This window comes from Pezoporus wallicus, unplaced genomic scaffold (assembly GCF_028554395.1).
Source record: "Pezoporus wallicus isolate ANWC-B61680 ecotype Strahan unplaced genomic scaffold, APGP_CSIRO_Pwel_v1 scaffold_2584, whole genome shotgun sequence".
Classification (NCBI taxonomy): domain Eukaryota; kingdom Metazoa; phylum Chordata; class Aves; order Psittaciformes; family Psittacidae; genus Pezoporus; species Pezoporus wallicus.
The window spans coordinates 4,029,521-4,045,855 of record NW_026642851.1 but is presented as its reverse complement, the minus strand read 5'-3'; the positions used below and the strand labels follow the sequence as shown (position 1 = coordinate 4,045,855).

General features: G+C 37.3%; 1 protein-coding gene across 1 annotated transcript in view; it reads left to right on the top strand.

The window, feature by feature from the left end:
* The window catches only part of LOC130611698 (pituitary tumor-transforming gene 1 protein-interacting protein-like), a 28,451-nt gene extending 18,100 nt beyond the window's left edge, over window positions 1-10,351 (top strand). The window contains exons 6-7 of the mRNA XM_057432713.1: window positions 3,864-3,910; window positions 10,248-10,351. Coding sequence (XP_057288696.1) covers window positions 3,864-3,910; window positions 10,248-10,297 — 97 coding nt within the window. The 3' untranslated portion in view covers window positions 10,298-10,351. The remainder of the gene's footprint in view (window positions 1-3,863; window positions 3,911-10,247) is intronic.
* Window positions 10,352-16,335: the final 5,984 nt, after the last annotated feature.

Genomic DNA, 16,335 nt, shown 5'->3' with positions numbered 1-16,335 from the left:
TTTAGTAGCATTTAAACCTACCAAATTGTCTTTATTCTGCACAAGTTTTCTTTTTAATGTAGTGTTGCAGTAATGTATATTCTGCATTTGTGCTTGTTTAGGAGAGTATGAGCTTAAAAGGAACTTTCTGCAGGGGGAAGATGAGGGCTAAATGTCTCCTGGCATAGTTGAGCTGAAATTTCTTTTTGAAAATGTGTATTTTTAGGTGTCACGATGCTACTAATTTAACCTGTTAGATTGTGTATTAAAAGCATTCTACTTCTGATGTAACTGTGAGCTGCTGATGCATTCTTTCATGCCCAATGCACAGCATTCCTTAACTCTGTTATGCCAAAATTTGTTTTGCAGAAAGCTGTTCACATTTCTGTAGGTTTTTTGTGTTTGGTTTTTTGTTTTTTTTTTTAATTCTGTTGGGTGACTTCAGTGAAGAGTCTTAGTATGTATCCATAAGGTTGCTTGGATCCACAGGGCGCAAGGACAGCATGAGTCCAGGTATATTCTCTGTGAAACAGAGAAACTGTTCTAATTGCAAGAGAGAGCTTAGCAGCAACCCCATGGTATTTCCTATATTCTGAACATGCATACCAATTGTGTGTGTGTCTGGGGGTTATGGGAAACCATGAGGAGTAAGCCACTTCTGGCAACCAGAACACCTCATCCAATCCACTGCTTGCTTCCTGTAAGTCCTTAAGAGGCTAGTAGTAGGCTATAGAAGAGATTAATAGTCTCAACAAGACATTTTTGATCAGCAAGCTGCAAACACTGTACTGTGTGGTCTTTCCTTTCTACAGCCTGCAAAGTTTTCACATAGTTTCTAAAAATAGCTTGATAGATGTTCAGATAAATAGCATGTAAATATAGGCACAGAATTGACCTTGCATCTCTCTGGGTTTTTCTTCTGTCTCTTTTTTTCCCCTGTGGGATACAGCTAGTTCATATATAGCTGTTCAGATCAGTTGGCAATGGAAGGAGAACAGTACTAGCCTGAGCTTGGTTTCCTGATTCCATTAGTGAATGGTAAAAAAGAAGTAAAGGAGTAAGCTTCAAGGTAATTGCAGCACCTAGTATTTTCTGGCTTTTCAGGTACACAGTAAAAGCCTACTTTTTAAGTTTAAAATTTGTTTATGTTAAAATTCAGTTTACTACAGATACTTGGGAAATGTCTTAGAATACCTAGATGGCTGTTAGAATGAAGAGTAAGGGTAGTGACACTGGCCCTCGTCTTCACAAGGACAAAACTAGCTGTCACTTCACTGAAAAGGTTGAAAATCACTGGTGACTACATGTAGAGTTTGCACTTGCAGTGGGGGGCAGGAGTGGAAGGAAACCTGGAGTTCAGGTTTTGACTAATACTGAAGGAAAAAGGGTATCTCAGAGCTTTACTTCTTTATTTGACTTCATGTCATTTCTAAAATGAAAAATCACTTTAAAACATAGCATTCAAGTAGTGAGTCTTTTCAGTACACTCAGTTATTTACAGCTGCAGATACATTGTACGTTTATATGTTAGATTCATGTAATTTATAAACCATGATTTATATGTTAGAAGTTTATAAACCAATGAAAGGCAGTGAAATTTTGAATGAGAGAAACTACTGAGAGTAAATCAGTAGTGTACTGGTAAGGAGAACAAGGAGCGGGGGGACAGGGAAAGAAAGGATTGCAGTTTATTTGTGAACTAAGTATGGAAAATTATGATGTGAATTGTTAGTTTTAGGAAAAATACTTTCAGTTTACAGCAGTGGGGACAACTTACATGAAGAGCCAAGAATTTAGCATATAGAAAATGAAATAATAGTAGTAGTATTAAGAAATAGAACCAGCCTGGACTGTAGAGTGACTTCAGTTGATCATAATGTAAGATGTGAATAGTGCAGTAAGCTGATTCAGTGACTACCTGTTCAAAATTGCATCTGACTCTTCTCAGTTGATGTATACCTAAGCCTTGTTGACTGTACAAGGATTTAGTCATGGCTGATGATGTTATTGTAGCTGCCTGACTGAGTTTGAATGTTTCATAAATATTACTGGTATTACACATCAAATGTAAACAACATAAGGATTGTAGATGTTTGGTGGTTTGTTTTGAATAGCTTAAGGAAGTATCCTGAAGTGTTAGAGGTTTAAAGCCTACACAGTGTGATAGTTCTCCACACTCTCTTATCCTCCTTACTTAGGGCTTTCTGTGTTCAGGGCAGATTCAGACTGACTGCTGGGGTTCTGAGATATTCTCAATTATTTCAGACCATGTATGCAAAACAGTGAAGAACATGACATTAGTAAGTAGCACTAGTAGAAAACCCGCATTGAGGTCACAGGACATAATATGGTAACTATACAGAAATAACGCCTGACTTTATACAGGAAAAGGCTGCTTTAAGCAGAATTTTGCCATTCTCTTCCTGAGATTATTGTCTCATATGTCTTCCTCTTATGCAACACAAGGCAGGAATCCTGTGATCAGGTTACCCTCAGCAGGTAAAGCTGGCTCCTTTTCTTCCTGTTCTCTTCAACCTCTCAGTCCTGACTTTCTTCGTCTACATGACCTTTCATTTAATCTCCTTGATTCCCCAGTTTCTCCTCCTCTTGCAGTTTGGCCAGGTTGCTTTGTTTCCTGTGCTGTCTGGGCTTAAATAGTGGGAAGGGATATAAGAGGAGGTATGTGTCTCAGGGAAATAGTAGTGGAAAGTTAGTTTTGCGTTGGTCTAGTTTGTTTTTCTCATCACGCTTTATCTGCATGCTTTCCAGAAGTCCCAGTTGCAGGGAAAGGCCATTTCAGACCTTTAGCTCTGTAGGAAGCATGATAATTGTTCCTGAGGACACACAGGATCTGATTAGCAGTAGGAATTGTTTGGAGGTGGAATGTGCATAGGGCAGATGGGATCTTCAGTGAATTAAGCTGTCAGTGCTTAACAGCTTTCTGCTGAATATGTGCAAATTAGGATCAGACAAAAGTCACAAGTTGTCTGACTGGGTTGAATTTTGATAGGGGCAACAGTGTACTTTTTTGTTAGAGGAGCATTATTTTGCCAAATTCTATGTTCTTTCCTCAAAATATATAGATCCTAGATCATCCTAGTGGAACAGTTGTGTAAGAGCTTATTTAGTTTGGTTTTGAACTAAGCAAAATAGATGCTTCCTTTGAAATGCAGGAAAATTATCTGAGGAATGATGGGACAATTTCATTTAGACTTCCTTCATTTTCTCCCCTTTGCAGAGGGGAAATGGGGAAGGGGAAGAAGGAACAGACTCATTTGCTTTGTGTGAATAATTAAAGTTTGGCAGTATTGGATTCAGTCTTGAAAACTATCTTATGGTTAGATAACATAAGTAGAGGCATCCAATTTTTATATTAGCAGTATATTTTAATTTATTCTCTGCATGGAGGTCATGCTGGATTTTTAGAAACTGTTAGTTTTCAGTTATACTTGCTGTACTGTTTAAACAAAACAGTAACATACCTTTCATCTCTTTAGAATTACTGTATTGAATTAGGATTGAAGGACACTGTACTCACAGTTAGGCTACCTGCTGCAGTGTGTTAGGGACTCTTCCAGTATTGCACTTTATGTATAGATGAATACTTCAGTGTGTGTATGTGTACATATATGTGGACATATTACTTTGGTATAGAAAAAACAGTATTTTCTTTGTGCTTGCAAGTATGTCTTATTCTTACATTGCTTAGTGAGAAGTTACAAGGAATCTTAAAGTATATGGAAAGATAAGATATATAACTGACAAATGTGATTAAGAAATTGTAATTGCATATTAATTTAAAAAATGCTGTCATCTCTTTCAGATGTAATTATATTTTACAGCTCAAAAGTTGAATATTTTTCTTATGCCTTTATTTATTGCAGGAAACATGAAAGAAAACTGAAGCATGATGAAATACGCAAGAAGTATGGTATGTGGTAATCTTGGGTTGTTACTCAGTATCTAAATTGACTCCTTTTTCCTAATTATTAAAATTCACAGCAGAAACAAGCTGCTTCATGAGCAGCAGAAGTAATCAAGCAGTTTCCTACTGATGCATATCTTCTGTCACCTGAACACCTGATCTCATCACTATTATGCTCCTGTTCTCTTCCCACACTGGCTCTCCCACTGGGAAAGAGACAACATGCTTGATGGGATGTTTGCTTGGGGTGGGCATTTAAATATATTAATTAAAATAAGTAGTTCTTTCTGTCTCTGCCTAAGTAAAAATACCAATTTGGGGTTTTATCTAGTTAAAACTGGCTAGTAGGTAGACTCATGTTTATTGAGGGAGGATAGAATGAGTAGCAGATAACAAGCTTTTTAAATCAAGCTTAAAGAAGGATGGAGGTTGCAGCCTAACATAGGGATTAAAGTTGTTGTTTTTTCTTTAAGTGGAGCTGTTGTCTGGTGGGAGAAGAATATCACAAGACTGCAGGACCTGCTGTGTTGTATAGGAGGCTTTATTACCTAGGCTTGTCAGTGCTTGCACTTTTCACTTGATTTGTTCATAGGGTTAATATTACTGTATATTCAGAGACAGATATGCTAAAACTATGCTGCACTTATTATGCAAATTGTGCTAATGTCAGAGAAGGTGATTCTAGGGGTCTGAACAGTCACTCAAAACTGTTAATTTTCATCCTCTTGTTAAACTGATTGGCAGAATCTGGGAATGCCTTGATGTATCTGCAGCCTGCCCTTTGGCTGCTGTACAAGTGATACAGACAATATCTATAGGGAATTCTCTGCGTGGTGAACATTTGCAAAAGTATGTCCCTTTGCTGGAATGGAGAAAAACTTCACTGTGAAGATTGAGCTGCAGGAGGAAGAATGTTGTGGAAACTAGAAGTAAATACTGTTAAAAATCAGGCATGAACTTCAGTCCTATGTTATTTTATAGGATAATTGACCCTGTATCCCAATCACAATTCAGTTTCAAGAGGTTTGAGAGGTTGACAACAGTAGTCCAGATTTAAAAACCCACAAATAATCCAAACAACATCATAACAACACAAGCCTTTTGTGTATGTTTCCCCTTTGACTCTAAGGTTTTTTCTATCTCAGCAAGTTTGAATCATTGGGCTAGATGTGAAGAACTGAAGACAATGGCTATATCTCCAAAATAACATGCAGCATTCTTTACAGATATGCACTATAACTTTGCATCTCCTTGAGGCAGTGCACCTAAGAGGAAGTGAACAGGTCCTGAATAAAGACAATTTTCAGTGCTTAACTTTCAGACCTTTGCAGAATGCTTTGTTGCATCTTCTTGGAATATTGATTTTCATGAGGAATTTCAATAGGAAGCTTCTATATAAAATTCATTTATTGAAATGTTTGCTTTATTGCATATGCAAAGATCTGTTTATATTGTCAGATATATCTATTTGAGGCCTGGATTATTATAAATCATTTTTGTCCTAAAGAGAAACTGAACAATTATGTGAATAGTTGGCACATCCTGAAAGGATGTATGTGACTGAGAAAAAAATGAAAGACAAAATATGTATAAATTCTGAAATCCCTAAATGTTATTGCTGATGTATATAGTTTATATTCTGATAACATGCAAACAAATGATTGTCAAAATAATTCAGTGAGATCTAGTATAGAGTAAGTCTTGCTACAGCCTTGGATCTTCAGTCTTCATTTTTCACTGTCTAGTAAATAAATATGTTACCATATTAAATTAAATTAATAAAATTTGCTGCAAATAATTATGGAGACACTAGATAATTTTACACTCTTGTGCACTGCAGAGAGGATTCTCAGTTAAGTAGGCATGGATGAGTGGCAGAAGGACAATGACTTTGTTAACCTGACTTAGTAGATTAAGATGATCTTGCCTGAAATTTCAGTATTTGGTTGGCTTTAAGGGAATGCCTTTTCCCATTTCATCCACCAGCCTTCTTTACCCCATTTAAATGGTAATTACACATTTATAATGCATTGCAGGTGTCACTCTAGCCACAGTCCTTTGGGAGCATTGGAAGCAATAGAGAGCTTTAGCAACCAGGAATATGCACTTTGAATTGTTTCTTTGTTGCACAATTTGATAGTATTTTTCATTTGCTCATATATATGAATGCAGTATGATTACACAAATTACATGTTGACTGTTAGAAAAATTTAAAGTAGAATTCAGAGTACTTTGCAGCTTGTGGAGTATACAAAGGATCTACAATTTAATTGCTGCTGCATTTGCTGCTATTGTATGTTCAGTATAGCATTAGTGAGAAGCTGCTTTATTTATTTCAGGATTGTGCCTGGTATTAGTGGAAAGATACTTTCTCTTAATTTTCACAAATTATTGCCTTTCATGATTTTGGGCTTCCACACCATTTGCTTCAGTTCTGCAAATGTTTTGATCAGCTAATTAATGATATGTAATCCTATCTCCTTTATTTTATGAGATGTTGATTTTTATATTCAGTAGTTTGTCACAGTAAATGTTCCTTCTATTCAAGATAGATACCTTGTCATGACCTTTTCTAGCGTTCTGAATGCAAAGCAGGAAAACCTTGTATTACTATGCACTGAAAGCTATATAGTTTGTTAAGAATGAAGTTGTTAATCTGAGGATTAAAAATAGGAAAAGTATAATAAGGGGGGAAGATATGCAACAAACTGGGGGGGCTTCAGCACATACAGTTTTTTGTGTTTCATGTATTCAATTTTTGGGCAGTGCTGGTATGTGGTGAGAGATCTTGATGACTGAGAAGCTGCATAGTTAGCATAGTATATGATACTGAATATGCTGGAAAGAGGTATTAATTTCTTAAAATTGCTTTATCATTTCACAAATTAATAAGCCTCATCACTTCATACAGGCAAATGAAAGATGCTTGACTACTATACCTTCCAAATTTTTAAGTTGCTTAAATACTAAGTAGGTCAAATACTAACCTCAAAAAGAAGGTAAATAGAAATAAAATGTTAAACTTCTTGTAAGTGCCCTGTGTGTCAGTAATAAAGTTCAGCAGTAATACGTAATGGACATTATGGCAAACAAGACTCCTGGAGCTACAAACATCTAGCTGCTCTGAACTCCTAAGTGTAATTACAAGTTGGGTAGTTGCTCTCATGTCAAATTGGAAACAGTTGAGAGAGACAACTCTTGTCTGGTTCAAGGCAATGCATGAGCTTTAGTTGAAGCAGACATGCTATCCAATTAGCATAGGCTTGCAGCTTCTCTTTGAGTGTCACGGTTAAGAGCAGCTGTGGCAGCTGACAGGAGCTTTTTGTCATGCTTCCTTTTTTATGTCTATCTAGATTGTTTTTGTCCACTTACTGGAGCCTAATACAGCTTCTTTGGTAAGAACTGGTGCAAGAGATGAGCTGCTGTCTCTCTTCTCTCGCATAATGTAATCTTGTGAGGTACTTAGAATGCTGATAAAAGAAATTGAATCACTGGATGCATATTTGAGAGCAAAACTAAGAGCAAGGTCTGTCAGACATTGTTACTCTGTGGCTGTCTTTGTTTGCAAGGAGACTTTGCCTTTTCTTTTGGAGTACCTTCTTTCCTGGGAAATTAATTTTTTGAAGTCATGATCACACTGGATTGACCCACAGTTCTTAAGTCCTGTTTAGTTTCAGTGTTGCGCAATAAAACAGATCAGAGAAATTTTAAGTTAACCATACTAATGTCTCACTGGTGATAATTATATCTATTTATCCTAAACATAATTCATTAAAATTAAAGCAAGTATGACTGGGAATGACATTTGCAATAATGAGTAAAAATGACACATTCACTTGAAATATGAGGATTAGTTATCTAAAATGGGTTTGGGCTGAATATTTTGGGGAAGAGGTGGTTAAAAGTATATTTGCTCCTGAGAGCGGCATAGGAAAAGTTTATCAGGAGTCTTACACCATCCTCTGATAAATTTGAAATAGGCACTACTGGGTGTAGACCATTGTTTCTATTTGATTTCAGCTGTTTAAGGTGTAAGAGGAGGGTGTCTACTGTTTCACTGTGCTAGTTTCAGAGCTGTGAAGTGTCAGGTATGTATCTTGAATTAATATAATAAAGACATAATGAGCACTTGCCAGACTATAGAGAGAGAAGTCCGCAACCTAAGTTAATTTTGGCAGGGAACCTGGTACATCTTGCTACTTTGGGAAATTTTTTTAGTTTGGTGCCTTCATTTCTAAGTGAAACTTAGAAATGTGCAGAGAGTTTTTGCAATGTCAATTGTAATAAAAATACATTAATTTCTAATACTGTTACTGTGTTCTGTAAATGTTGTATAGATGTGTTTTGTATTTGGGATGGGTGAAATACAGAAGTACTGCAAGAATTTTTGAAAGTTGGGCTATTCACTTGTCTTTCAGGTAACTAAATATATTAGGATCCATAGATCCTAGCTGCCAAAGTATTAATATGTTTGGAGGAAGGAGGGTGTAGTGGTCTGGAAATAAAGCAAATGTTTCTTCTCTGTATTTGGATGGGGGTTATATTAATGTAGGAATGTTACCTGAAGGCACTAAAGGTTGAATGTATGCTGAGGATAAAGGCTTTTTTGTGTGTGTTACCTTACCTGTCAGCTAAAGTTGATTTAACAGGCATTAAACTCTTTGTTTAAACACGAGAGGTAAGATTAAAACTTGAGAAGTAACTGCTTTCTGAGATTTTAAAAGTATGAAAATCTCAAGATCTCAAAATATTGCAGGCGATTTTTGACAATGCTGTCATCTAGCCATATTCTTATTGCTCAAATGCTTAAGAGATTTTAATTCTGTTTTAAAGCAGTTACAGGAAGGGGTAGTACCTTTGATGCAAGGTACTATGCCACAGTATTAAATAGACTGTATTTAATGTTCCCTGGTTGAAGCTTTATAAATGTGACTGGCTTACCCCTTCTTTGACAAATAAGGGCCATTACATATGAGCTCTGTTTTTTAACTTTTTACAAATTGACTGCTTCTAATCTTGTGAATTTGAGTATTTGTACTCAAATTGAATATTATAGGATTTTTCATAATTATTCCTTAATATTTGCCGTTCCCTGTCAGGTAGCTAGTTGCAGTTACTGATACAACAATCAGCACTAAGCAGTCGTGCTTCTTGATTGACATCCTGAAATCCCCTGGCAGTTCAGAAGTTTAACAGGGTAAGCACAGGTATAGTCTTTCAGTGCCATTAGCTTTTGACTTTCAGATAAACAGTGAATGTTCAATATCTGTGTACAGATGCATGTGGAAAAGAGGTATGGTGCAAAAAGGTCTGAGGGGAATTCTTACAAGATTTGTCAGTGACTAGTGTTATCTTTCTCTTCCACTGTTGTGAATCTGAATATTTGTGTATTGGGGTTGTTTGGCTTAGCTGTTTCCTGTCTCTGTGTTCTAAACAAATGAGCTAGAGAACAGTCCAACCATCACTGTAAAGATCATGGTAGAAAAGATAGTGGTAGTGTTCGTGCTCTTTCACAACAAAAGGTTGGCCTCTGTGCTCTTATGGGACTCCCTTATTTTCAGTATGCACTTGTGCCTAGCCCAAATGTGGTTTAAAGTCTCTTTGAAATAATTGCTGTATGGAAGAGTGATTACTTAACTAGCTCTTACAGGAGATGCTATGCGTTATCAGACACTCAGCATAATTGGATGGCTTTGTGATGCTTTCTGTAACAGTATTCCAGTAAAGTCATTAAGAATCTTCACGATGGAAACATACTGCAACTTGGATTAAGTGATGCTCTTATTCTTGTCCTCAGAGGTTTCAGTGCATATAAAAGTGGTCTTCATTTGTTCTTAAAGATTATTGTCCTGTTGCAGAAATGGTGTAGGTGGCTAAACATGACAGATGTCTGTGTATAATCAAGGTACAGCTAAGTCAAAGTAGCAGCATCTTATATTTTAAAAGGATGATGATCTTACAGTCACTTGAATTTATAAATTGGCCAGTCTGAATCTGTTCTTTCTGAGCCATCTTTATGCTTAGATTTTTGTAGACTTGACTCTCACAAATGCATTTTGCATTTCTCACAAATGAGAAATGTTTTTTCTTCAAGAATTTTTCATAGAGAAATGTTCTCTCCCTGCTAAATCATGAAAGACCGATTAGTTATTATAGGCTAAGAAATGAGAGTGCTTAAGAAAGCTTTCAATTTATTATTATACTTGAGTGTTTGTGTAATAGAGCAATTACTACAAGACAAGAATTGCTTTTTGGTTTTGTTGTATGGAGTACCTATTACAGTGAAGGTTTCTATGTAATACTGGTAAGAAAATGATCAATGCAGTCTTGTTTTGTATTACAGGTCTTCTCCAGGATTCTGATAATCCATACAGCAGATTTGAGAATGAATAAAGCTGAGCACCTTCCACTAGAGCTGTACCTCCAGAAGAGCTGTACCGCCAGAATGCCGGAAGATAATTTGTTTTCTTTTGCCTTTTGGGCTTTCTTTTGCTTTTTTTTTCCCCCAGAAAATGTCATTTGGTTTTCTTTTTTTTTTTTTTTGTTTTGTTTTGGGTTTGTTTCCCGGTTGTAAAACCAGGGTTGGATAAAGACTTCATGAAATACATGTTTCTGTCTTCTATCTATGTAGAACTAATATTTTTATAAATGCTTTGGTTGTTGAAATGTTGGCTGATTATTTTTTTTTTCCTTTATGGTGATGTTTAAGTGTGAAATACTATTTTTCCTCCTCTTAAAACTATATTTTATTACTTGATGTAGATAGCTGATAGGCACAATCACATGCTTGCATTCAGTCTTAACTGCCACTTAAAACACTTGTTGCCATGTTCCTAATATTTCCCTACTGTATCTTTTATTTTTATGAAAAAAGGCAATATGGAAGCACAGCTTCACGCAGCAGAAATAGCTGTTGTTGATATTGATGAGAAAATATACCAGGCACATTCTTCTGTGCTACCATAATGTGAGAATGCGATGGAGGTTTTTTTCCCCCTCTGGAAAAAGTTCTTCAAGAGTGTAATGTCTAAGGGTTGAGAGAGGGGAGCATATTTGTCTCTGAATTTTTCAAATTCAGTTGTAGAAATACTAATACATAATGATGTGAAAAAGAAATTCCTGTAGTTAGCAAAATTGGAAGAAGGTCACTCTTGAAATAAGCATAGTTATGTGTGCCTGAATTCAAGCAGAAGCATCAGTCTGTGTGAACACTTTCTTTCTTCAGTAAGCTTAATATATAATTAACCAAAAAAAATGTTGCCAGATTCTGCATTTAACCAGGGTTAACCCTGGCCACCCTGGCTGAGCACCACCCAGCTGCTTGCTCCCTCCCTCCACTGGGATGAGGGAGAGAATGGGAACAGTGAAAGTGAGAAAACTCTTGGACTGAGGTAAAGACAGTTTAATAAGGGAAGAAAAGGATAGGAGGAACAAGGCAGTCACCACCTTCCAGATGTAGGCCTCTGCCTCCCCTGCCATCAATTTTTGTTGCTGAGCAAGATGATCTGTAGCCTGGAATCTGTCTTTGGTCAGTTCTGGCCATCTGTCCCAGCTGTGTCCCCTCCCAGCTCATTGCCTACTTGCTGGAGCGGGCACAGTAGGAACAATGAAACATCGATGCTGTGCAAGCACTGCTCAGCAAAAGCCAAAGCATTGGTGTGTTATCTGCACTATTCTAGCCACATATCCAAAGCAAAGCAGCGTACAGGCTGCTATGCAGAAAGTTACCTCCATCCCACCCAGACCCAGTACAGTAGGAAAGCAGTATTTTTGTAACCTTTCATTTTTTTTGATATTTCCGTAATGTGATTTATTTCCTGTCTTTCTTTTCATAGAGATGGTTAATTGAGCCATGTTAGTAGCTTACCAGTATGACACAACAAGCAAAGAGCTTTTCTCCATCTTCAGTGCAAGTTCCCATTTATTCTGTACACTTTAAATAACCTTCCTTGCTGTATATTATCCATTGAAAAAATGTACAATATTGAAGATGTTAATGTTATTTTTATCAACATTCCTAAAATAAATATTTAACATGTTAATTTGCTTCTGATCAGTTCTGTTGTTCCATAGAATTTTAAATTAACTTGGTTTAAAAGTGATCAAATATGAGTTTGGGAGAAGGAAAAGGCTTCACTTTTGGTGTTTCTTCTGACAGAAGAATAAAATCTTAACAGCACAAAGGTATGATGGGAATTAAATTTTGTCTGTGGGTGCTGAGGTGAGCTGCTATTCCTTTCCAGTGCCAATGAACCTGCCACCACTTTGGCTTCAATAACTATGGCTTTTCACTGCTTTTGGGGCAGCGTTTGCTTCCATTCTTTTACTGCTTTCAAACTTCTGTAAACAGTTTGTCAGGATTTAACATAAAAATGGTTCCCAGTTCCTGGATCTGTATTGTAATTAGTGGAATAATGGTCCAGTTTTCTTTTTTGTCTTTTTTTTTCCTCAACTCATATTTAGCACTTTATTAGTAGGCACTGTGTTTAATTTTGTATGTTTCTTCATCTGCCAGCTATTGTCAAGACTGAAGTATTATTCAAATGGCTGTCTTTGAAGAATGATGTTCTGTGATAAGAGTTGATAGTGTGGAAATAAAACATGCTGATGGTTTTCCCTGGAGGTAACTTTTGCAAAAATGATGAAGGTCTGCCTGCTGTCTCACAACCCGAGTAGTGACATTCCTGAGTTAATAAAAAAGCATTTTTCTTCAGCACCTGCTACAGTATATGAAGGGCTGTCACATATTCAGACAAAAGAGGGGGAGGGACAACCTTTCTTACGATTTCAAAGGTAGTAAAGTACTTGGAGAACCAAGTTATTTTGAGACTATGAAATGGGTGCTACATTGCTGGAGAGCAGTTGTGTTACATTTAAGGAAGGTTGAGTGAAATCCATGAATTTTAGCCACTGTGTTAGCTTGTCCTTCCAGAAGTCATGGTTGCAGGTAACAAAAGATACCTGCAATTATGGTCAAATTTATCTTGACCAGACCTTCCATATACTAAGCTTTTAACTTTATAGTGTAGGCCGTAATTTATACCAAATGCCAAGTTGGACGTCTGTTACCGTGTAATTTTGCTTCCACAGTTAACACCTTAATTTCATGACACTACTGTGGACAGCAGCCTTAAAGCTTAATAGAAAATACAAAAATCCCCAAACAATCCCCAGACTTTTCAGATTATTTAAACTTTTTTTTCCTGTGTTCAATGAAGCAGTTAATTGGGTTGAAAATATCCTTATTTCAGTATATTAACTGCAGCCTTCTTTGCTTTCCTGTACATCAGTCTGTCTGTCTTTTACAGAAATACAGGATTTGGCTTATCAGTAGAAAGGTTCCTAGTCTCTGTATTTCAGTGTAGCCACAAGTAATTGGCAAAACAGCTGCAGGGAGAAGTAGCATCATACCTTTCATTCTCACGTATGTTAACAAAGGTATTTATCCATTTCAGTATGAGCTTCCCTTCTTCCATGCTTTGTCAACAAAAGAGAGAAAAGGGATGCAGCCTATGAACAAAATGAAAGAACGGGAATACAGCACAACCTGAGCCTGAGATGCATAATGCCTCTGTTAGTCTGTTTTTCTCAGACTTGACCTTCATGCACGCTCTATTCTCTCTTTCGTCTGTCTTTACGCTTTTTATTTTAGTGGGTTTTGCTTGTTAATTTTAGTGGTGAACACACTACTCTGTAAAGAGCAATCTCAGAAATTAAAATATTAAATGTGTGTTTATCTTTTCACAGATCAGCACTTCCAGTACTGAAAACTCAGGTGAGCTTTAAAAGTAATGTTGCTGGGTGTAATTTACTTACGTAAAGAAAATTTTAGTAGGGTGGAGTGAGCTGTTTGAACTTAATGAAGGAACACACTTTTTGCCACTTGTGAAATCGTGGATTACTGTTGTTTGCACTATGTCTTGTTTGTTATTTGAAGTAGAGATATCTTTGTTTCAGGCTTCCATACACAGTTTCAACATCTGTCTTTTCAAAAAAATCAGTGTGTCAAACTGCAGTTTCTCATTACACCGTGCATGTGCCTGAGGAGTGGCTCTGAACTGCACACTGGTGTCTTGCAACCCTAGGATGCCCCAGCTGAGCTGCTGGACATGGAGTTCTCTAGATTTTCAGTTGGTCCAGGAAGAAGTTGGAGAGAATCAATTAGTGTGCTCTTCTTCCCCTCATTCTTCTGCTTGTTCGTGGCCAAAAAGGAACAGAATGAAGAGGAAAGAAGACACTTTGAGAAGAAATAATGGGGAGATGGTTGGGGCAAGGAGTGGGGAAGCCACTAGTCTGGGGAGATAGTGAAGTTGGCAACATTTGCACATGGCTGTGCCCCCAATTCCTGTCTGTACGCTTGATCTCCTTTGGATTTGGGGCTCTAATTAGCAACCAGCATTCAAAGTGTGAACTGGGGTGGTTATGTGGAGGGAGGCATTTCAAGGTTCACATATGCTCTTATCTTTCCTAAGAGCAAGGCCAAGACTGCTGTTGACTTATTTATCCATTCTGTTGGCCTGGTCCTAGGACAGACACTTGGTGGACAGAGAGGAAGGAATGCTTGTCAAAGTAAGTAGTGTCTCATTTTGTGACTGAAGTATCATTATGTCCAAAATACTCCTAAAGCTGGGTTTCTGTTTGGTGACACTTGGCAGGATTCTCTGAGACTATTCCCCAAATGCTGCTTCACCCAAAACTTAAAAGAAAGGGTCATGTTTCTGGTACCTTCAAACAAAATCCAAAATTTATAGATCTGACATTTATTTTAATAGCTTCACATGGGTTATACTCAATCTCTGGCTGAGCAAATACATTTAGTCTCTGTTGTGGCATCGTTAAGGCTTTGGACTTGGTGTGAGAGAATCAAATGTTTAAATGTTTAGAAGTGTGTGTTGCCTCTTAAGCCCAGAGCTCTATTTTGCTAACTCCATGTCATTTTCATGTCTAGGTCACCTTGTTATGTATCTCTGGTTATGAGTGAGTTCAAGTGCATTTATCATCAACAACACACTTAAGTTATCAAAAACCCCAACAATCTCTGCTCTCTTTTCTGATGCTATTTTACTATGGGAGAAGTTGTGAAGGGAATAGAGAGTGGGAAAACAGTGGTCCAAAAAAAAAAAAGTGTTTTCTTTTGCACATTTTCGAGATTTGGTTTTGTTTTTTGTTACCTCCTGACTTCTTAAATAGAAGTTAAAATACACAGCTGCTCTATATTGCTAAATCAAACTTTCCTACGGTGATTCACTCACTTTATCAGTAACCAGGCTTACTGCTTATAGGAAAACGGAAAATCATGAACTTCCCTGACCTGTCTTGCCCAGTTCACAGTGAAACTAGTAGTGTCTTACATGAGCTTCCACAAAGCAGGAAGGGCAAAAGGTAAGTCTAGACAAAGAGAAAACTGCCAGTGCGTTTCAGCAGCTGAACAAGTTTATCAGTCTTTTGACTGAATGTCTCAACCATCAGTATATATTATTAATCAAATGGAGCTACTTTTCTCTTGCTGATATAGCAATTGCTTCTAAACAAGAAAAAGTAATAGAGGGCAGAGTTTCTGAGCTGTCACTTTGAGTCAAGTGCTTGCATGGCAGATAAATGGGTAATAGAGTAAGCAAAGTCACTTTGAGAACCATGTAAGCTTGAATCTGTTTGTGTATTAACATGATGAAGTAAGATGCAGGATGAAGATAAAGTTATTTGCAGTCAGTCCAGAGATGTGCTGGTTTTTTCCTGTATTTTTAACTTTGACCTTCAGTCCAATCTGTGCAAGGTAGCATCACAGCAAAAAGGATTAGGAAATGTTTAATTACCCCAACTTGGGGTGGATTTTCATGGTACTGTTTCTGTCACAGTTCTGAGCTGATTGCATCTCCAGCCTGCATCTCAAGGGCAACCTTTCTTCTACCCATGCTTGTCATCTGGCTTGAAATAGAGTCAGGCACTTGGTGTTCTCTGACCAGCCCTAGTTACTTATTTCCCGTGCATCAGTTCAGGAATCACACGCACATACCACTCTTGCCCTCAAGGGGAGAGTCCTTCAAGCTTCCATTACTTTTCACAACTTCTTTTTCCTTTATATGAACTTGGTGCTTCTAATAACCAGATGACCTCTTAAGTCCTTGGCCCTGGCAAAACAGGGTTTGCAACTTTTCAAGGTGGTAATCTCCAAGGTGACAATTTTGCCTCTTGCATTACAGAAGTACCAAAGTGTTCTTTAATGCTGCAATCTTCTTCCTGTGTGCTCTTGAAGTTCCACTAATCTAGATCACTACAGAGTGAATTCAGATCAGTTAAGCACTGAACAAATGAGATTAGTATGGAAAAGAGTCTGAATGGCATCTGCAAAGGGAAATCTTGCCTCCCTGATCTCCTGGGTTTTAGGAAGGTGCCAGTGAGCACACAGATAAAATCTACTGAGTATAATACAG